The 23,267-nt window shown below is 38.1% G+C and overlaps 1 protein-coding gene across 6 annotated transcripts in view; it reads left to right on the top strand.

Moving 5' to 3' along the window:
- Positions 1–23,267, top strand: part of UNC13C (unc-13 homolog C) — a 611,894-nt gene that overhangs the window by 15,549 nt on the left and 573,078 nt on the right. For all 6 annotated transcript variants that reach the window (XM_045449689.1, XM_045449688.1, XM_045449693.1 and 3 more), the window contains exons 3-6: positions 602–697; positions 3,649–3,770; positions 4,724–4,788; positions 18,652–21,900. In XM_045449689.1, coding sequence (XP_045305645.1) covers positions 18,909–21,900 — 2,992 coding nt within the window. In that variant the 5' untranslated portion in view covers positions 602–697; positions 3,649–3,770; positions 4,724–4,788; positions 18,652–18,908. The remainder of the gene's footprint in view (positions 1–601; positions 698–3,648; positions 3,771–4,723; positions 4,789–18,651; positions 21,901–23,267) is intronic.

Raw genomic sequence — 23,267 nt, 5'->3', positions numbered from 1 at the left:
TGGCACTACAAATATTTCTTCAAAGGCTATTTTTAAATTTTATCAGCCTAGAAGCTTCTGGGATTTGATGCAGTATGTCATAGAACTAGTGAAATGCATAGTCATGAGCCCACTGCTGCATATCCACTACTGTGAAGTAATCCTTTTGGTCTAAGATGAAATTATGTGGATGGGAAAAGCAAATTAATATCTGCAATTGTGTTGATTTCAGTTAAAACGAAGCATTTCCCTTTCTAGAATAGAAATTCAATGTAATTAATTGTTACCAACTGGCAAGTTGATCTTAAAAGATGAATTAGGTGCTCGGCATTATTCTCTCTTGCTGTGATTTTGAACATTCATCGGCGTTAGTACGTGGATCAACTTTGGTGAATGACAGCCCATGCTGTTGAGTCCATGCGTTATCTCCATTTCAACTACAATTGACCAAATAATTGTGTTTACTTGGTTATATATTGCTTCTTCCATGGCGGATGCTCTCTGATGAGCATCAACATGCAAAACCGAAGTTTTCACACTTCATGCCCATTTCCTTAAATCTATCTACATGTTTCTTACCTGGCTCTCTTTGACTTTGGTATTCCAATTTTTCTTTTTACAGGCTCCTGAGAAATTATCCAAGTGATCTCCGTTGCTCATGAGTTCTCATACATTCTTCCCGTGGACCACTCTCTTTCCACACAAAGTGGATGATCAGGTAACCCACCTCAAATTCTGCCTATTGGGAGGATTTTCCTGCACTGCCGTCATTCAGTGCCATATTAAGTGGGACTGTGTAGCAGTAGTCCATTTTCATGGACTTCCCATGTTAAGATAACCACATTCAGAGACAACCCCTCCATACCCTAAGGTCAGATCCTTTTCTTCTTCCCTTAGACTTCCTTAAGGGTTATCTTCCAATGATGGTGTGTGTGTGTGTGTGTGTGTGTGTGTGTGTGTGTGTGTGTACCCACACACACTCTGAGGGAGAGGCATTGGTGCAATAGTAATGGATGACAAAGATCTAGACTACATACTCATACAGCTTACTTGTGCCCTGTGACACTGTTCATGTCTGATAATCCCAGGTATACCATTTCCATTTTATACTGAATTGCTATTGGGTCCATCTAATCATATGATTTGGTGAGTCAAATAGAACTAACCTTCTGATAAGCAGTTTTGGCAGCATGCCACATACTCAAGTGCTCTGCATGTATTTGGGCCCAGTTGCAGATTGGGAAATACTTTTTTTTTGAATAGTGTATAGGTCCCCACCGCATGGCATAAAGTTTCCAGAATTGGGGGGGGGGGGGTCAGATTGTGACTGTCCTATGGTATCTGACCATAATTTCACAAAGTGACTTTTTTCACCATAGATATCTCTGTCCATAGTGTCTGAACTGTATCAGCCTTTGATGTTAGTAGCATATGGGCTATAGTAATACTACCAAGGATAGTTTGTTACTTCCAGAACCTGCAGAGGCTACTACATTTTGAGGCAATGATTTATTTTTTATTTTGGTGGGGATATCTGGGTATCCTATAGACCACTTATTCTGAAAAGCTGCACTAGTGTTGACCTTTGAATCATAGGATTGATCTTCCTCTAGAGCACATATGTCTTAAAAGGCTGTCTTTTTCACCTTCCTGCCATGTTTTTCTCACTGGATCCAACTAACAAGATATCGTCAGTGTAGTGGTTAAATGTAATGTTCTTCTAAATATTCAGATGATCTAGGTCCCAGTGGGAGAATTAATACAGTCCCTGGGCAAGACTGTATATTCTTGTCTGCCCCATTTGAATGTGGTCTGCTTCTGATCTATTTTCCTGACAAGTATAAAAAAGAATGAATTTCCCAATTCAGTGGCCACATACCATGTATCTGAGGCTATGTTAATCTGCTGTAGCAAAGATAGCACATCTGTGAACAAGCTGCAATTGAAGTGACTACTTTGTTGAGTTTATGGTAGTTCACTATCATCCTCTAGGATCTATTTTGCTTTTGTAAGGGCAAATCTGGTGAACCAAATGAGATGAATGAAGTATGATTATGATGGGAAACAACAGCTCTGCATCATCTAAAAAATCTTTATGTGTTGTACTGATCTCTGCATTCCCCCAATTAAGGTAGTTTTTTTAATTTACTTTCTTGGCCTCCACTATGATAGCTCTTATCCCACAGGCAAAGGAATCAATGTGGAGGTTTGGCTAACTATCACATATATTCATTCCAATTAAACATTTGAAGACTGAAGAAATTACCAGTGTGTGATCCCAGATAGACTCAGTGGATCACCAAGAGTTCTATCTGAGCTACGACTGTTAATATCTGCTCTTATATACCCCACTCTAAAAGAAGGTTATAATGGTGTTCTGGTTACTTAGTGTCAGTGTCAGCTCAGACTTAGCTCTCCCAGTCCTCACCCCAGAATATTTGGATATTCTCTTCCCTAGAATATGATTATACAAGTAGGCCTTTTTGGTGAAGGTCTATGGGAATTATTACTATTTTTATTTGTTATGATGTAGTGAGGTCCAAACCTCATTGAGACCTGGCCTCTCCTTTAGTCAATAACTTCTGGGTGACAGTCTTCAATCTCCTGATCATCTATCCATGATTTCTTTTGCATTTCTAAATTAAACATTATCTTTGGAAGAGTGTGTATCTGTACCTCTAGTACCTGCATTCTACTAATGATATCTTTATCTCTAAGTTGCCTCGTGGCTGCAATTCCAACATTGCATTTTATTGTGATAATTGCACCTACCATGTTCCTGATAGAAAAATACTACTGCCTAACTTCAGTTGTTCTGTGACTCTGTCATTGCCATTGTTATTAGAGCCTAGTTCTATAACATTCCTATCCTATAGAGGGTAGCCACCACTGAGATATTCAATGATGCCACTGAGAAACTTAACACATTACTTACCTCATTGTTAAATGACGTGCCCTGCCATGGAACATTTTTGCCTGATGAGTTTTCTGGCTTTATGTAGTATAGCCACTCTAGAACATCAACTTCTCTGAGACTTATGATCTCTTTCTGTACTGTTTGTCGTATTATTTCTACTTAGTGCAGACAATAATTTTTTCCCCAAGCTTACAAGACACATTATAGCGTTGTGTTATATTGTCTTCTATGGTCCTGCCAGATGATAAATTCAGGATCATAAGAGAGTGTTTCCATAGCAATACATTCTTCCCTATTTAACCTCATATACCTCTCCATTAATGCAGCACTGACAGATTCTAGTTGCAGCACTGACAGATTCTAGTTAACAAGTATTCTCTCAGTTCCTGTGAGTACATATGAGTACATGTATTTGGTGAGGTCCTACAGTTTCTTTGGCATATAGTCTCTTTCCTCTCTTAATGGACCCTACATTTACTCAGCTGGATTAGGTTGTGACTTTACCCTAGTTCTTGATCTGAAGGTTCATGGGGGTGTTTGTGGTAGATCTTGTTGGAAACTGCACAGATTTTCTTCTAAGTTAGAGACCTATGCATTGTCTTCACACAAAGATAGAGCACTAGCTGCCAATAGGGAGTGGACCACTTTTGGGGTCTTAGAAGGTTCCAGGGAATATGAAGATTCAAGAGTTACAAGTGAATTGACCCAGATGTCCCCATCTCATGACTCACAGTCCAATTTTTTCCCCTCAGTTAAGGCCCTGACCTTGGAATAGCCAACCTAAGTTGAGAATTATAACTTCTCTGGAGCTCTGCTGCTCTTCTGATTAATTCCTGGGTCTAGTGCTCAGCTTTTTCTGCATCTGCTGCAAGAGGTGAGAATTTATCTGATGACATGAACGTCCATTGTATTTACACTTAGCCTTAAGTTGGTGATTAATTATGTTTAGCCTTTAATTATCTTTCTCTACTGTATCCAGAGCCCCAGCAACAGCTATTCTATTCCATAGTGCTAATTACTTCCTCTCCTCAACTTCTCAAGTACCTGGAAATACTGTACCCACGGGTTCATTCCCTTCTACTGGTATTGCACCTCAGCCCACCCCTAGTAAATATTTTAACAATTGAATTGCTGCCACAGACGATTCTCAGAGTGACTTAACTATGTGCTTTAGCAATGAACACAAGATTCTTGACAGTTCGTAGAATGAATTATTTAGTTCTGAAGGGGGTATCTCTGTGGTACACCACACTGTGCACACTTATCTTTCCATTAATTTTGGGAGTAGATTCAGATGGGAGGCTGTAGTGCAAATATTATGATTGAGATTACATTGATTTTAATTTCAAAAGTACACAGAGTGTATGTTCTCTGGGATATCTTTTTTTTAATGTCCTTTATCTGAAGGCATAGAAATTTACTCAGAAGGCTTTCTCACTGATTATTTTTTAAATTATTTTTAAACTTCTATTTCTAAAATGTATTTTAAAATACCAGATTTTGGTTCCTGGATATCAAAGATTGTCTAATTTGGCATGCCATTCCTTTGGGTCTTGGCTTTGTAGTTGTCATCCAAGCCTAAAAGAAGGGTATGGACTGAGTCAGGAGGGGACAGACAAACACAGGGACATTCAGAGCCTGAATCTTAGGGTGATTTTGTGGGAGAGAGGGAGGGCTTACCTTCCTTTGTGAGAGCAATCTTTGGAAAACTTGAATTTGGATAGATAGACATTGTATATGTTAACTGCTGTGGTTATTAGAGATGTATTTTTGTACTGCCTTTTTAATTTCTTTCTTTTTTCTTATTTCCGCTACACCAGCATCTAGACGTCCTATAGATCAAGTTACCAACTGCTTTCATTGTGATTGTTTATTCCCAGATGCTGTTTGAGGTAAGAGCTGGCTAATGATAAGCATGTTTTAGTTTTAAACTGAAGAGATTTTACATGTATAATTTAGTAATCCTTAGTAAAAATGTAAGATATTTTTAAAGAACTGCCTTGATATTTTGAGTTCTTCATTGGAAGCATATATTATTATATGGATCATGCTATATCTTTACTGAAGAAGCTAAAACATATTTTGCTCTTAGGAATTATGATATAAGTTCTTTATGGATTTACTTAAAAAGCACCTTGTGATATAGGAAAAGGATGAAATTGCAGCTTTGTTGAGTGAGAAACTAATTTTAATTTTAGTTGTAAGTGCCACACCCAGTTTGCTTGCATCCTGTGAAGCATAAGTAATTGACTTTCACCCAAGAGTTAGAATCAAATAAAGTTCCATTGTGTGAAGAGAACTGCACTGCACCTAATACTTTAAAGGGGAAAGGATGCTAATTATGTAAGCATCTAAATTTTGGTCTGTTGCCATGCTGTGCAACATTCATTCAAATTTAAAATTCTCGCTTTTACTGCAGAACAAAGATATATCTAGAGTTAAGCACAATTGGTGAGGTGAGAACAGCTAGGAAGTCCTAGTAATAGTCAAGTGTAGAAGCCTATGGTGAAGAGTAAGTGAATTTATGTTTTTTAATGTGTGTGATACATGGTATGTGACTGGAATGTATTAAGACCTACAACGTTAGTTATTATGTTTTCTAAAAGAAGATACTGACCTAAAGTGTACACTGATGAGGGCCTGACTCCAGATGATGGCTCTGGAAGTAGAAAAGAATGAAATTGTAAAGTTGAGAACAATAATATTTAGAAGTGGCTAGAGGGGCGCCTGGGTGGCGCAGTCGGTTAAGCGTCCGACTTCAGCCAGGTCACGATCTCGCGGTCCGTGAGTTCGAGCCCCGCGTCGGGCTCTGGGCTGATGGCTCAGAGCCTGGAGCCTGTTTCCGATTCTGTGTCTCCCTCTCTCTCTGCCCCTCCCCCGTTCATGCTCTGTCTCTCTCTGTCCCAAAAATAAATAAACGTTGAAAAAAAAATTAAAAAAAAAAAAAAAAGAAGTGCCTAGAAGTTTATGGCAGAGAAAGAGAGGAGTTAAAAGTGAACCTGGAGAACCAGTCTGTGTAACTAAGAGGATGTTGATTTTGTTAATTAGTACTATATGAAAAATTTAGATAATATTGTTATGGATGTGAAGATGAATTGAAAAATGTTGAATTTGAGATATTAATGGTCATTCAGACCAGACTGGCCAATACACAATGAGGAATTAGTGCAAAGAAGAGAAGGTAGATGCAGATATTAATACTTTGGTAGTTAGAAAAAAGAGGAGTAACAGTCTCAAAATAGAAAAGCCAGTAGAGAACCTCATTAAGTTCTCTTTGTAAAGGATAACACTTATGGAAACTGGATCTCATACTGTAGACAAAACTCATAGGCCTAGAAAGTAGTCAGAAATAAAGGCATTTTCTCCCTTTGTGGCCATATGTTGTCTCATTTTTGCTTTTGACTTCTTGTCTACATTGTTTGATTTTTCTGAAAATAGGCTTTCACCACTCAATTTTTACAAAGTTCAAAAGTTGACCATTCAGGTCACAACTTTATGTCACTTTCTTATTGAAATGACCCAAAAAGATCTCATGAACTCCATGTTCCAACTCCCAGATCCCAAAAGAGAGGAACTGATTAGCCCGGTTTCTATCATGTGATGACTCTGGTCAAAATAGCTGTGTCCAGAGAGAGACTCCGGTAGGTCATGTTGTCATGTAGGTATATAGAATGATTTAAAGAAAGGCCAAGTGGTTAATGGCTTCAGATGCAGCAGACAGTTGGAGAAGGTTTGGTTTATACACATATTATTCATGCCCAATAAAAGAGGAATTTGGTAGAGTTCTGGGGCTAGAATCAAATAGTAGGAAGTTGGGACGCCTGGGGGACTCAGCCGGTTAAGTGTCCGACTTCAGCTCAGGTCATGAACTTGCAGTTTGTGAGTTCGAGCCCCGCATTGGGCTTTGTGCTGACAGCTCAGAGCCTGGAGCCTGCTTTGGACTCTGTGTCTGCCTCTCTCTGCCCCTCCCCTGCTCATGCTCTGTCTTTCTCTGTCTCAAAAATAAATAAAAACATTAAAAAAAAATTAAAAAAATACCCAAATAGTAGGAAGTTGAAGATGAATGGACTCCTGAGGAAGCTGAGACCACAGGTGTCCTCTGTGCTTCAGAAGACTTTGGTAGGAGGTACAGTAACTTGAGGAGGTAACAGCATTCAGGGAAAGCTGAAAACTGTCTTTTATTCCTTTGTTTCTAATAAGGGAAGATGTAAACATGCTTATTGTTAGGTTGGATGGACCCAGTATAGACAGACTAAGCTAAGACCCAGTATAGACAGACTAAGACACTTGCTTAAGTGAACACATAATTGTTGGAGCATTATCCCAGCGGTGGTGAGTGGTGATTCAACCAGTAGCCCAAGAGGAAACAGGACCTTTGGAAAGAAGATTCTTGTATCTTAGACAGGTGCAGTGACCTAAGGGCTGAAATAAATGTTTTTCTGGATAGTTATTATAGTTTTCCAATTGGATGTCATTGAACCTCTGGACAACTTCAGTCTGTCCTTAGTCAAGGGGGCTTTTTTGGTGTCAGCTAGAAGATTTCCAAATTGGTATGAAAATTGAGGCCTGGCCTTGGTGATTAGCCTGACTGTCAATAGAACCTTTTGTTTCCTAACCATGCTGTCTTTCTACTTAGACTTGTATATTTTTGAGTGTGTAACTCTTTTTGTGTGCTGCGTGCTCTGAAATAACACTAAATGGTGGAACTAAAAGAAGACCTAATTTTCAAAAAAAGTCCATTAAACCAGTGTCCACCATTCCAGGGAATTTCTTCTCATGGGCTACTTCCATTATCAAAGTACACATTATATTTATATTTATTTATACATCTTTATTGGAATAAGATCTTTCAACAGTGAAGTACACCGATAACAATTTTACAGTTTGAAGATTTTTAAAAATAAACACACCTAGTACCCCTGTTGAGTTACAGAGAATCTCTATCATCCCCAAAGTTGTCTCATGTTTCCTTCAAGTCCATTTTCTTTCTTCATAGGCAACAATTTTTGGATTGCTATTATCATAGGCTAGTCTTGCTTGGTACTTAATATAAATTAAATAGAGTATTTACTCTTATATCTGACTTTTCTTAACTTAATGTTTTAGAGATTCATGTGACATTTTGGCTCATTCTTTTTATTGCTTATTAGTGCCCTATTATTTTAATATAATGTAATTGGTGTATCCACTCTCCTGATGGGTAGTTTTCCACTGTTTGGCTTTCATTAATAAAGGTATCTTAGAAATTCTTCTATAAGTTTGGGAAAACATATCTTAATTTCTCTCAGGTAAATACTTAGGAATGCATTTCTGGGTCATAGTATAAGTATTAGGTTTAACTTTATAAGAAACTGCCACACAGTTTCTAGAGTAATTATATTACATTGTCTTCTGTAATGCATAAGAGTTCCAGTTGCTCCACATTCTTTCCAGCACTTGAAATGGCTGATCTTTTTAAATTTGAGCCATTTTTGTCTCTACAAAATAGTATCTCCTATTTTCTTTTAATTTACATTTTTCTGATGTAGAACAAATTGCATATCCTCATTGGCCAATTAGAAATCATTTTGAAATGGTTGCTATTTACTAGGCCACTGTATTACTTTTAAGGATGTATTCTTGGCACTAGATGAATTTTTGGACAGATCGAAAGTAATAAAACTGAGTAAAATGAGCTAGAAATACCTAATCATCTATGACGAGTACTTGGTGAACAGATTTTTATTGAGACACTCAAGGTGCAGAGATCTTTAGATTTCATTAATTAGACATGTGGACATCTAATCAATGTACCACTTAGCATAAGACTTTTTTTTTTTGGCTGAAATACTTTATTGTATAGACGGTTCTTGTAGAAATACAGTAATAACTTAGAAATGTGAACTTTACTTGTGCAGAATGTGTGATAATTACTTCTTCCAGGAAAGGATTAAACTTAAATCAAGAAGAGTATAACTCCTTTCCTCTTCTGTCTTATTAACATTACGTTGACTTCTATTCATGGTTGAGGAGATTAATCATAATAAATGAATTTATTTCCAATGAAAATTAAATAGCTACTAAATATCAGGTACCTTCATATATTCCATTAAGAAGAACGTGAGGGATTATATTACTTCACAATATGTGCTATAATATATGTAATACAGTATACTAAGATTGTGCATATACTTCAGAGAATGTATCCATTATGTCCAAATGAGCTTATGACGCAGATGGAGAAACACATTAGTTCTTTCCTGGGCCATCAGGGAGACCTCTGCAGGGAGATGTTGCTTGACCTGAATGTAGAATCCAACTACCTAAGTAAGAAATTCAAGACACTCCAGCTGTCTTCATGAGTTTTGGTTTAAATAGCATTTTGTTGGGGGTAACAGAGGGGTGATAAGGAACAAAATGGAGATTAAAGAACCAACCAGTGCATCCCACCAAGAAATAAGATAGATGTGTTATTATCAAATTATCTCAGACATCTTGCAAACATTCGAAGGAAATCAGTCATATCATTTGTGGTCCATACGTGAAGAACACAAAGAATTTCTGTGGTCCCAATCCCAGTTTCAGAAATGTTAAATTGTGAAAATGTATGTCTTAGAATTAATAAAATACAGTAAAACCACTGTGCATTTCTTAGCTATCCCTTTAGAATATGTAACATTTTAAAGACTTAACTTTTAACTAGGTAGGACACTACAAATTATTATCTTCTTCGTAAGCCTTTAGAGCTAGTATGACTCTTACTCTACCTTGAAAAAAATATTGGCCAATTTTCATTAGTTGAAGTTAACAGAGAAGAGAGGTTATGTTACCATGGAGCTTTCTTGACTGCCCTACAGTTGGGCAAGGAGTGGGAGGGGAGAAAAGGTCTCCTCAGATGGAAATCTTATTTTTACTTAATAAAAAAATTTAAGTTTATTTATTTTGAGAGAGAGCACGTGTGCAAGCAGGGGAGGGGCAGAGAGAGAGAATTCCAAGCAGGCTCCACGCTATGAGAGTGGAGTCCAGTGCTGGGCTCTAACTCATTAACTGTGAGATCATGACCTGAGCTGAAACCAAGAGTCAGATGTTTAACCGACTGAACCACCCAGTTGCCCTATTTTTACTTATTAATGACAGTAATATTTTGAGCACTTCTGATATTACAAGAACTACTGTAATTTTTATTTAGTCATTATGTACCATGAGGAAGTTGGTACCATTATCTCATTTATCAGGTGAGGAAGCTGAGGAACAGAGAGGTTAAACTCTGTTTATCGTGTTCAGCTTGTATGTAGCAGAGCTATGGTTCAGAGCAGACTGGCTTAAGCCTCCACCCTATGCTCCCCTCCTAAATTAATGAATGGTGTACACTGGAATTCAACTGGGCACCAAGTAGAATATACCTCTTCCTCAGCAAGGATGGAGGTGCTCTAATAGAACTGATGGCATTTTGCTTTGAACAATGTGGAGGAATATGGTTTCAAATCATGCAGAAATTATTAAATTTCTAGCCCTCTCACTTGAGTAGTGTTGAGTAAATTAGGATCTCTGAAACTTGGTGTTCTTATTTTTAAAAAGAGAGTAATATTTTACCTTGTGAGGTTCTTTGGAGCACAAAGTAATTATTTTAACATACTGAAGACCAAGTAGACATTGCGCATTTGGATAGAAACAACCAAAAAGTGTTGAGGAAGCATGTGTGTGTGTGTGTGAGGTGATTTGTCTTACAGGAGTCGGGGACCCTGCCTAGGCATTGGACGACACTAGGCTGATAATGTGTCCATCTAACCTGGTGGGACACAGATGTGAAAAACATGAGAAGTAGTAATGGCTTTTTTTCCAGAATGGGTATTCTTCCTCAATGGTCTTACTTTACACAGCTTAAATCTCTAATAGAATTCCAACATGTCGAAATTGCTCACAAGATTTCCTTTTAGAAATCTCTTTTAACATCAAAGGATTTCTAGTTCCAGAAAATTACAGACTTGACTATAGAGAATCAAGGTAAAAGTCAAATTATTTAGGAGTCAGATTATCATATCAGAGAACATTGGGCACAGTAGGAAGTTGCCAGCCCCTTGGATGAGATTCCTTTAGAAGAAGGCAAAACAGCACAGGGAGAAAAATAAAACACTGAAGTTGAGGCAGGAGACCTGCATTTTTGTTCCATCTCTGCTGTGTGAACTTAGGTTAGTATTTTGACCTTTCTGGGTTTTCATTTCATGCTGTGCCTAATTTGAGGATTAGCACTTCTCAAACTGTATTCCCCAAGCCCTAGGATCCTGTAGAGAGGCTATATGGGCTGTAGCTGATGTGGAAGCAGCAGGTAACATGGGGCTCCAGTTGTATTCCCTTAATTCAACCCAAGGAGCTCTGCTTTACTAATTGTATCATTGGGTTTCCACATCTGCTTTTGTCTGGGAGGTGGGGGGGGAAGGATGGATTTTTTGAAGCGAAAACAAAAAAAACACACTTATCTCTGGGATGATAGCATTCCAAGTTGCACGTCTGTAAGCCAGGATACTTATGCTCTACTATCCATGCATGTAAGTGGGCAGAAGTTGCAAAGACTAAAATAAACATAGTTTTTATCCTCAAGTCATGTGCAGCATAGCTGGGAAGAGGGCAAGGCCATGCACGAGAGAGTAAGAGGGCAAAGCTTATTGCAAGGTTCTCAGTCTCTCATCTCTGACCTACTCTTCTACTTCCCTCCTTTGGTAGAAGACTCATTCCATCCCCAAGCTTCTTTGTTGTCTCCCTCTTTGTGATATCCCTCACACGCTTTGTTTTTTAATTTTTAATGTTTGTTTATTTTTGAGAGGAGGGAGGGGCAGAGGGAGAGGGAGACACAGAATCTGAAGCAGGCTCCAGGCTCTGAGCTGTCAGCACAAGAGCCTGATGTGGGGCTCAAACTCAAGAACTGATATCATGGCCTGAGTTGAGGTTGGATGTGAACTGACTGAGCCACCCAGGCACCCCAATCTCCCTCCTATTCTTGAGGAATATTCTAATAAGCCATTTATACCAAGATACAGAATGGCTGATAAGCCTCAAAATGTAGAGTCCAAAACGAAGTCGGATGCTCAACTGACTGAGCCACCCAGGTGCCCCTAAGAACCAAAATTTTAAGTAAAGGGAATAAAGCTCTAATATAAGAAACTAGAGTAGATTCTTCTTGACAGGGAAGTTCTTCAAGCATAATACATAGGTAATTGCCTTTTTCTCTAACTTTGGTTCTGATCAGCTTTACAGTATAGTGGTGTTTATGACTAAGGACTGAAGCCAGTCAGTTTGGTTTGCAATCTATCTACATAACTTGCTAGCTGTGTGGCTTTGGGCTAGCTACTCAAGTTCCCAGTTTCTCAGTTTCTTCATCTGTAAAATGGGGGTTAATAACACTACCTCTTGCAGAGCTTACAATCAAACATTAATGTAGTAATATATACAAAGCCCTCTGGATGGAGTATGACCTAAAATAAGCATTAAAAATGGAAAACGTGTAAAAGAGCTATGTGATGAATAGTTTAGAAGAATAAGTAAAGACTGAATATCATGATTCAGGTCATAAAAATTATATGAAACATAAAGAAGATGACCAAATAAAGAAAATTTTGTGGAAAAGATGAGTTTTGATCTATCCTTTAAATGATTGAGATCAGTAAAACTGGAGGACGTTCTAGGCAAGGTGAAGAACATGAATAAAAGAAACAATGAAAGAATACTTTAGTGCATCCATGGAACCATAAAGTGGCCTAGTGTAGAGTTGGTATAGTCTGTAGTTGGAGACAAAGAAGAAAAAAAATAGCATTTAAGGAAGTTTAGATGGAAATCAGCATGTGGCATTGTTTAGAATGGAGTGAAATATTACTGTAGGAGGTCAGTAAGCTATTGCTGTATTAATTGTCTGAAGTAAGAAGAATGTTTGTCACTATGGTGAAGGAAGCAAGTTTTTGAGTCCAGAGACCCAAGCACCTACCTTAGCAACTCTGAGATTTACCACCTTCAAACATAAACTGCAGATAATAACTTCATTAGGTTACCATGCAAATCATATGAGTTGATACACACAGAAGTACTTTGTAGGTTCCAAAGTTCTTAAAGAAGGATTAATACTAGATGTCATCATTTTACTCAGAAAATAGCAATGGGAGTAAGTAAAAAATATAAATGGGCTATAGTTTGGTGAAGAAATCACATATCTAATTATCAAAAATAAAGAAGACACAGGGGAGTCTGGGTGGCTCAGTCGGTTGGGTGTCTGACTTCGGCCCAGGTCATGATCTCAGGGTTTGTTGGTTCTAGCCCCGTGTCAGGCTTTGTGGTGACAGCTCAGAGCCTGGAGACTGCTTTGAATTCTATGTCTCCCTCTGTCTCTGCCCCTTCCTACTCAAACTCTGTCTCTCAAAAATAAACAAACATTGAAGGAAAAATTTAAAGAAGACACAATTCATTTGACTTTCATTCTTGGGAAAATAGGTCTTTCTGTTTATTTTTTTAAAGATAATTTATTAGCTTAGGGTAAACCTCTTAATCACTTTATGGTTTTAACATTTTTATTGAAAAAAAATTTTGATACATAAATACCCAGTTCACCTACTTTCATGTGTTTGGTAAGAAACTAAATTGTTTATTGATCTGAAAATGCTTTAACTTAATTCTGGTAAGGATTTAGCAATACATTACTGTTTAAAGGTTCATTAGCTCTTTTAGCCCAGTAGCGTACCTAGCTTTATAGTCATAGTAAATAGCTCTCTAACAAAATGAATTTAACATACCCGCAAAAATATTTTACTTTATATTCTACCCTAGTATTACTTTCAGAGCTTATATACTTGGAACCCAAATCTGGGGTTGGAGTCAGGTTGTGTTTCTTGTTAATTGCATGGCCTAAGTCAAATTTCCTAAATAAACTTGAAACTTTAGCTTTCTTACCTGGAAAATAATAATACATATTTCACACAATTATGGAAATGAAATGAGGTAAATTTTAGAAAATTATACACATGTGGTGCTTGGCACATAGTAAGTAATAATTAAATATTCTTATTATTTTTCCATAACAACCTACTCTGGTATTTCAATGTCCCTCAAAGATCTCCTCAAAACCTTTAATCTTAACCCTAGAATTTATTACCAAAATTAATATGTGGCTGTGTTACTGAAGTTAACACAATTGGAGGGTAAGTATAAGATTTTGAATTCAAGTAGTTGAGAATCCTATGATATCCTGGTCTCTCCCCATCTCCTTGACCCCCTTCTCCTTTCCTCATAAATGGAACTTCTCAACCTAAGTTTCAAAACTTGTCACATTCTGTCAGCATTTTGTCCATCCAGACTCCTCTCCCTCTTTTCCCTATCTTTCTTCAGGGTGGATCTTTCTCCCTCTTCAGACAGGACATGAATGTTTGTGATAAATGACCTCTGCCCACACTGCTTGTCTTTCTCTGGATTAAGTCCAGCTCAGCCATCTCAGGCTTCTTGGATCTCTATTATTCATCTATTAACTCATGGACTTATTATTTGTCTATTCATTCATTTATATACTTACTCATATGCCCAACAAACATTATGAGTCTACTACATATCAGGCAAAATGGATATTGAAAGTTAAATAAAACACAACTTCACATCTCCAAGAGTTCACAGTTCTGGGAGAGATGCAGTTAACACATTTTACATAAATAATTGCTGTAAGAGTTACCATAACAAAGGTACATTCAAGGCCCTGTGGGAGCACACCAGAGGAGCCACTGACTCCTAGGAGGTCAAACAGGGTGATGTTGATCCTTGTCCGGTCTGGGATATGTAGATTTTTTAGAGATGTTCATGAGAGAGACATGTGGAGGTGAAGTAAAGAAGAAAGGATGGGAGGCAGAATGAACAGCATAGACAAAGCACACTGGTGAGCTAATGGTATGGTAATCAAGGAATTGTTACTACCTCATCATGAATGGGGCAGATGTGCTTGTGGTAGTGACAGGAAATATACCAGTTAAAACTGTCAGCATTTTAGGTAGGAGGATTTATATATTAATCTTAGGAAAATTGGAGAGAAGGGCCAAGTTCGAGTCAGGAAGACCATATAGTATACAATGGTAATAGTTCAGATGAGAAATTGTGGAGTTCAGAACTAAGGTATTACTCAAAGGATGAGATGATATATTCCATCAATGTGGACATGGGATGAACCAAAGGGGAGCTAGAATGACTCCTGAGTATATGTCTCAAGGAAGTAGTAATTATGATAATAATTGAGATTAATAATTCATGAAAACAACTAGGTTAGATGGAGTTTAATTTTGGGCAACCAGGTGAAGATATTTAAGTGGCTAAAATGAAGGCCAATTCTTTTTCTTTAAAATGAGTTTTAGGGGCGCCTGGGTGGCTCAGTTGGTTAAGCGTCCGACTTCAGCTCAGGTCACGATCTTGCGGTCCTTGAGTTCGAGCCCCGTGTCGGGCTCTGGGCTGATGGCTCAGAGCCCGGAGCCTGCTTCCGATTCTGTGTCTCCCTCTCTCTCTGCCCCTCCCCCGTTCATGCTCTGTCTCTCTCTGTCTTAAAAATAAATAAACGTTAAAAAAAAAAATTAAAAAAAATGAGCTTTAAATAAGTTCACACCTGTGAAGCCATCATCACAATCTATGCCATAAACCTATTCATCATCTCTATCCACTTTTTTTAAAATTGTATTTTGTGATATGAACACTTAATGCAGATCTACCTGTTGAGCAAAAATTGTAAGTATACAATACAGTATTAATTATTGGCACTATGCTGTATAGCTGATATATAGGATTTATTCATCTTTCGTAACTGGAACTTTGTACCCTTAAGCCAGTTCTTTTTTTTTTTTTTTTTTTAATTTTTTTAATGTTTATTTTTGAGAGACACAGATCATGAGTGGGGGAGGGGCAGAGAGAGAGAGAGGGAGACACAGACTCCAAAGCAGGCTCCAGTCTCTGAGCTGTCAGCACAGAGCTTGCCACAGGGCTCAAACTCACGAACCAAGAACCACGAGGTATGACTTGAGCAGAAGTCAGATGCTTAACAGACTTAGCCATCCAGGTGCCCCTAGGCCAGTTCTTCAGTAAGCATTTATTGAGTGCTTATCAAGTGTGCTGAATACAGGATGTTTACAATAGGACAAGTTACAGTTTTTACCCTTAAACAAGTTACAGTTTTTACCCTTAAGGAAGATCTACTGAATGGAGAAAGAAATAAGACTGTAATACAGAAGAGTTCTAATTGCCTATGAACTGGGTTGTGGGTGTGTGGCAGAGAGAGTGAAACACTCAGTTTGGGACACTGGCGAGGTCTTCACAGGACAAATGATTCTGGACTTTATAATTTTTACAAACAGGGTGAGCAAGATACTAGTGATATGTTAGGTAGAGAATAGAAAAGTTACTAAGGTGTGAAAGATCATAGAGCCCTTAGTGAATACTAAGTCACTCTATGTGGTCGGAATATAGAGCAAGTAGGTATGTAGGTACAACAGTGGATGCATGCCCTTGGGTTCATGTTTTTTGAGGCACGGCTTCAATTCAGGTTGAATTTTCCTGATTAAAAAATTTCCAACAATTATTGCCTAGAACAATAGTTCTGAACAAATAATGCAGGTCAGGAAATGTATAATGATTTCATGAAATGTCAGAAGCATTAACAAAATTGTTGCTCTCATTTAAACAAAGAGTAAGCACTTTTTTGAGGTATGATAGACTCAGGATCATGAGTTGAATGCTGATTAGAGTAGATTATTCTATGAAAGTTAGTTTTAAAATAATTTACCTACCCTACTGCCAATTGCCAAAGTCTTCTCTCCACAAGAAAAGTTTGTCAAGGGGTACAAAAAGTATTTTCTTTTTAAATTTTAATTTAGTAGTCGATTTCTTGACACTTACAGAAGTGGAAAGCAGGTCCTGGCTTATCATTATGAATGAATACCAAACTGGTTCAGACAAGAGGAATTAGACTCTTAATAGTTTATGAGACCCAGAAGACAAGGACTTCTTTAGAATCTGTCTCTCCTCCATCTTTATGCTTCCCATTCTCATTTACATTGCCTTGCTTCTTCTTGTGAAGCTTGTCTCCTGGCCAGAGCATTTTTCCCTTCAAGTCCCTGCAGAATGTCAGTGAGGTAAAAATGGAAGATTGCTAAGGAGAGGGAGCTGATAGCCAGCCAGCTCCTAGAACAATATGCAGTTGGTGATGTATTCTTTTTTTTTTTTTTTTAACGTTTATTTATTTTTGAGACAGAGAGAGACAGAGCATGAACGGGGGAGGGTCAGAGAGAGAGGGAGACACAGAATCGGAAACAGGCTCCAGGCTCTGAGCCATCAGCCCAGAGCCTGACGCGGGGCTCGAACTCACGGACCGTGAGATCGTGACCTGGCTGAAGTCGGACGCTTAACTGACTGCGCCACCCAGGCGCCCCTGGTGATGTATTCTTTAAAGAATTACATAGATTATTTGTCCACTCAAATATGTAGTTCAATGTTAGGAAAGGCTTTTTGGCTGTTACCAGTATTTTTGTGGTTGCTTTCAGCTGTAAAATAGTTAAGCTCAATTTCGCAAAATTTTGTTTAGAACCTACCGCATACAAGGTGTGGTACTATTGAACCAGGAAAATTCATGTAAACTTTTTCTCTCTTTTTCTCTTCTTTTACTTCATGTAATTCACGAAATTAATCATCGTAAATATTAGTTACTGGTGTGGTCATTTGCATTATAAAGTATCAACTCATTGGACGAGTTCTACCTAACCAATTTTGATTATCAGTAGGTAACTTTTATTTGTGACACAATTTCCTTTTGTAATTTGGTACTCTATCTCCAGTCAGAGTTCTGCCCTGGGGATGGATTCCCTGCCATTTGCCACAAGGCTGTACCAGTTGATTGGGATGGCTCAACTCTTTCAAGTCATGTCCTCTCAAAACTTGGATATATTAAATCCAAGCATGTTTTCAAATATGTTTTCTCTTGGTATTTATTTCATTATATGAAATATTTCTCACTTGGATGACTTTATTATTTAAGAAATTCCCACTCTATCTAGAAAAGTAAAATGTTATTTGAACAAGAAAAGGGCTTACACATGAATAATATGAATTTGATGAGTTTTAAATGTCTAGATTGGAGGAAAATTTAAATTTAAATGCTGAGGTTTGTGTAAATAAACGGAATTTTAGAAAAGGAAACAAAGTGGAAATGATAATATGTCGTTAATAAAGCTTTTTAAATTGGCCTATAATCTTACACAGCCTTTTCTAAATAGCCATTATTACCTTTTATTACTGTGTGAGTTGTGTCGCCTAATTAATGATTTAAAAAGAAAAATATAACTTTAATGTAGTTATTGGTACCAATTTGCTTTATAGTTATTTTTTTTTTTTTTAATTTTTTTTTTTCAACGTTTATTTATTTTTGGGACAGAGAGAGACAGAGCATGAACGGGGGAGGGGCAGAGAGAGAGGGAGACACAGAATCGGAAACAGGCTCCAGGCTCTGAGCCATCAGCCCAGAGCCCGACGCGGGGCTCGAACTCACAGACCGCGAGATCGTGACCTGGCTGAAGTCGGACGCTTAACCGACTGCGCCACCCAGGCGCCCCGCTTTATAGTTATTTTAAAAATAACTCTGTACTGAAATTCACATACTCCCCTGCTCCCCTCAGCAATGTTTCATACATTGTGTATCTTGACTACTTCAGAAATATGTTAGAAGTGGGATTAATCTAGAATTGAATTCTGATAATCATTTCAACATTTCTTTCTTTTAGACACTATATGAAGTTATGTGGAAATGAGAGAGATTCATGAAACCCCTTCTCCGGGAGAGAATGTCTTTAATAAATGGAGCTTTGCTTATGGTTGTCACAGGACATTGACACTGCAGCAGAACCATGGCTGCCATTCTTGGTAGTTTCAGTAATTCACAGAACATCTGAACAGAGATGCTTGCCTTGGATTTACAGATCTTCATCCTGATACTTTGTTTACTACTTTGGGGCAGGAAAACTTGGACTAATTGCTCTCCATGGTGGCTAATCTTTTCAAGAGCCTGATTTTACCTTACATACATAAGCTTTGCAAAGGAATGTTTACAAAGAAACTGGGAAGTACAACCAAAAAAAAAGAGAATCGTCAGCACAAAAAGGATCAAGACTTTCCTACTGCTGGCCAGACCAAAACCCCTAAATTTTCTAACACCTTAAAAAGCACTGTAAAGAAGATTGCGAAGTGTTCATCTACTCGCAACTTATCCACTGAAGAAGACGAGACTAATAAAGAATTTTCCCTCTCACCAACATTCAGTTACCGAGTAGCTATCGCCAATGGCCTACAAAAGAATATTAATGTAACTAACAGTGATAATGAGGATCTGCTTCAAGAGTTATCTTCAATTGAGAGTTCCTATTCAGAATCACTCAACGAACTGAGGAGTAGTACAGAAAACCAGGCACAGTCAACATACACAATGCCAGTTAGACGCAATAGAAAGAGTTCAAGCAGCCTGGCCCCCTCTGAGGGCAGTTCTGATGGAGAACGCACTTTACATAGCTTAAAGCTAGGAGCTTTACGCAAACTGAGAAAATGGAAAAAGAGTCAGGAATGTGTTTCATCAGATTCAGAGTTGAGCACAATGAAGAAAACCTGGGGAATAAGAAGTAAATCTTTGGACAGAACTGCACGAAACCCAAAGACAAATGCCCTCGAGCCAGGATTCAGTTCCTCTGGCTGCATTAGCCAAACACATGATGTCATGGAAATGATCTTTAAGGAACTTCAGGGGATAAGTCAGATCGAAACAGAACTCTCTGAACTACGAGGGCATGTCAATGCTCTCAAGCATTCTATAGATGAGATCTCCAGCAGTGTGGAGGTTGTACAAAGTGAAATTGAGCAGCTACGTACAGGGTTTGTCCAATCTCGGAGGGAAACCAGAGACATTCATGATTATATTAAACATTTAGGTCATATGGGTAGCAAGGCAAGCCTGAGGTTTCTAAATGTGCCTGAAGAAAGATTTGAATACATTGAAAGTGTGGTGTATCAAATTCTAGTAGATAAAATGGGCTTTTCAGATGTACCAAATGCAATTAAAATTGAATTTGCTCAAAGGATAGGACACCAGAGGGACTGCCCAAATGCAAAGCCTCGACCCATACTCGTGTACTTTGAAACCCCTCAGCAAAGAGATTCTGTATTAAAAAAATCATACAAACTCAAAGGAACAGGCATTGGAATCTCAACAGATATTCTTACTCATGACATAAGAGAAAGAAAAGAAAGAGGGATACCATCCTCCCAGACATATGAAAGCATGGATATAAAGCTGTCTACTCCAGAGCCCAAAAGCAAGAAGAATAATTGGCAGTCACCTGATGACAGTGATGGAGAGCTGGAATCTGACCTCAATAGAAATAGTTACGCTGTGCTTTCCAAGTCAGAGTTTCCAACAAAAGGAAGTACTTCCAAGTCAAGTTCAAAATCACACAATTCAAGAGCCAAGAATAAAACTGCTAGTGGCAGCAGAATTTCAAGTAAGTCTGATTATGATAAAATTTCCTCACAATTGCCAGAATCAGATAATTTGGAAAAACAAACTACAACCCATTATGCAGATGCTACACCCCTCTGGCATTCACAGAGTGATTTTTTCACTGCTAAACTTAGTCGTTCTGAATCAGATTTTTCCAAGTTGTGTCAATCTTACTCAGAGGATTTTTCAGAAAATCAGTTTTTCACTAGAACTAATGGAAGCTCCCTCCTGTCATCTTCAGACCGAGAACTTTGGCAGAGGAAGCAGGAGGGCACAGCCACCTTGTATGACAGTCCTCAGAATCAACATTTGAAAGGGGCACTTCAGGGTGTCCAAGGGCAGAGTGAAATTGAGACCACAGAAACTGTGGATAGTGGAATGAGTAATGGTATGGTATGTGCATCTGGGGACCGAAGTCATTACAGTGATTCTCAGCTCTCTTTACATGAGGATCTTTCTCCGTGGAAGGAATGGAATCAAGTAGAGCAAGGCACTGATTTAGGTTTAGATTCATCCACCCAGGAAGCTTTTGACTATGACACAAACAGTCTATCTGATCAACAACTAGATGTTTACAATAAAGACCTAGAAGACTTGGGAAAGGGCCACAGTGACTTTCAGGATGACTCTGAGAGCTATGATTTAACCCAAGATGACAATTCATCTCCATGCCCTGGGTTGGATAATGAACCACAAGGCCAATGGGTTGGCCAATATGATTCTTACCAGGAAGCAAATTCTAATGATCTGTACCAAAATCAAAACCAATTGTCCATGATGTATCGAAGTCAAAGTGAATTGCAAAGCGATGATTCAGAGGATGCCCCACCCAAATCTTGGCATAGTCGATTAAGTATTGACCTTTCTGATAAGTCTTTCAGTTTCCCAAAATTTGGATCTACATTACAGAGAGCTAAATCAGCATTGGAAGTGGTATGGAACAAAAGCACACAGAGTCTCAGTGGGTATGAAGATAGTGGCTCTTCCTTAATGGGGAGATTTCGGACATTATCCCAATCAACTGCAAATGAGTCAAGTACCACCCTTGATTCTGATGTCTACACAGAGCCTTTTTACTACAAAGCAGAGGATGAGGAGGACTATAGTGAACCAGTGGCTGATAATGAGACAGATTATGTTGAAGTGATGGAGCAAGTCCTTGCAAAGCTAGAAAACAGGACTAGTATGACTGAAACAGATGAACAAATGCAGGTATACGATCATCCTTCATATGAAACACCTTATGAAACCCCACAAGATGAGGGTTATGACGTGCAGGCAGATGATATGGTTAGTGAAGGAGGATTGGAGCCATTAAATGAAACATCAGCTGAAATGGAAATAAAAGAAGATGAAAACCAAAACATCCCTGAACAGCCCATGGAAATCATAAAGCCAAAGAGAATTCGTCCTTCTTTCAAAGAAGCAGCTTTAAAAGCCTATAAGAAACAAATGGCAGAATTAGAAGAGAAGATCCTGGCTGGAGGTACTCATGTTTACATGCTACATTTTGAGCTAGTTGTATTTTAACATGCTTTAACATGTTTACATGTTACATTTTGAGCTAGTTGGGTGGTGCTTCTTTAGAGTATGTTCTGTATTTATTCTTGGGAGAAAGAATGTATTTGCAAGAAATTTGCATGTTTATTCTGAGAAGGGTATTATTTTACTCTGCTCCCCCCACAAGTTGGCTTGATGATTTAAAATCAGGGTGTTTTCAAATAGGTCATACTAAAATGAGCCCAGATTTCTCTGCTAGGGTTAGGAACAAACCCCATTTCATATTAACTAACTTTGTGGCATCAGTCATCAAAAGGAAAAAAAAAAAGAGGGGGGCAAGTGAAATCGAACAGCAACCCGGAATTACTTTTTGGTTCTATTAGGTTTATAAGGATGAGGGGAATGCTATAATTTTAAAAACTAGGAACCATAGACTCCAGTTTTACCCCTCCCATCAAATCTATACTTTGAAGCCTGCCTTAAGGGGGAGGTGGATATGCATAGCCAACCCTAGCCAGTCCCATGGAGGACCATTGCCTCCATCACTGCTTACTGATGAAGCTGAGGGAGTACAATATAGCCAAAACCCTAGGCCATGACTGAATGGTCACAAAGCACTCTTTGAAGAGGAGTCAGTAATGAGTCAAGTTCTCTCCTAAAGAGAAGTCTCTTCCCCCCCTTATATTGAAAAGAGTTATTCTTATAAAATTCTTATTTAAGAATTTTACTTGATTTTTCCGAGGGAACAATTTTGGTTCATCCACTTTTGAAAACTAGCCACTTGTAAATAGGTGTTTTTGACTTTTTATTTTCTACCAAACTTCACCTGCACTTACCCCAATCTCTTACCATTTATGTTATTTGCATGCTTATCACTTTTATCTTTAGGGTAGTTTGATATTATCTCAGTTGTAATGAATTTTATATTGTTAAAGTTGTCCTTATTTATGGCATTGTAGTCTTTAATGTATTTACATAACATTTCTTAAAGGTATATATTAAGATGATCAACTGTCCTTGCCATTATGAAATAATATAACAATTTCCTCAGCCAGTAGCTGATGACAGCATCTTTGTCTTGAACAAATTTGTTGTTAGACATTCCTTAAAACTGGTGATTTTCTTGTTGATAGGGCTAGATTATTGAATAGTCAGATACCTTTATTGTTAAACTGTTTCAGGCCCTAAGGCAATCGAAATAACAATTAGGATTATGTAACTTATTTAAAGAACAACATGAGTTAAAGGGATCTTGGGTGCCTTGGCTGTGACTTTGTTGTTTTCAGGAGGCAGTTCTCAACTGTATTTAAAGCCAACGTGAATGTGCAGAGTAATCAAAATTTTATGCAAATA

The sequence above is a fragment of the Leopardus geoffroyi genome, chromosome B3 (genome assembly GCF_018350155.1).
Source record: "Leopardus geoffroyi isolate Oge1 chromosome B3, O.geoffroyi_Oge1_pat1.0, whole genome shotgun sequence".
NCBI classification, from domain to species: domain Eukaryota; kingdom Metazoa; phylum Chordata; class Mammalia; order Carnivora; family Felidae; genus Leopardus; species Leopardus geoffroyi.
Note: the sequence above shows the minus strand (reverse complement) of the source record. Positions and strands in the feature narration are given on the sequence as shown.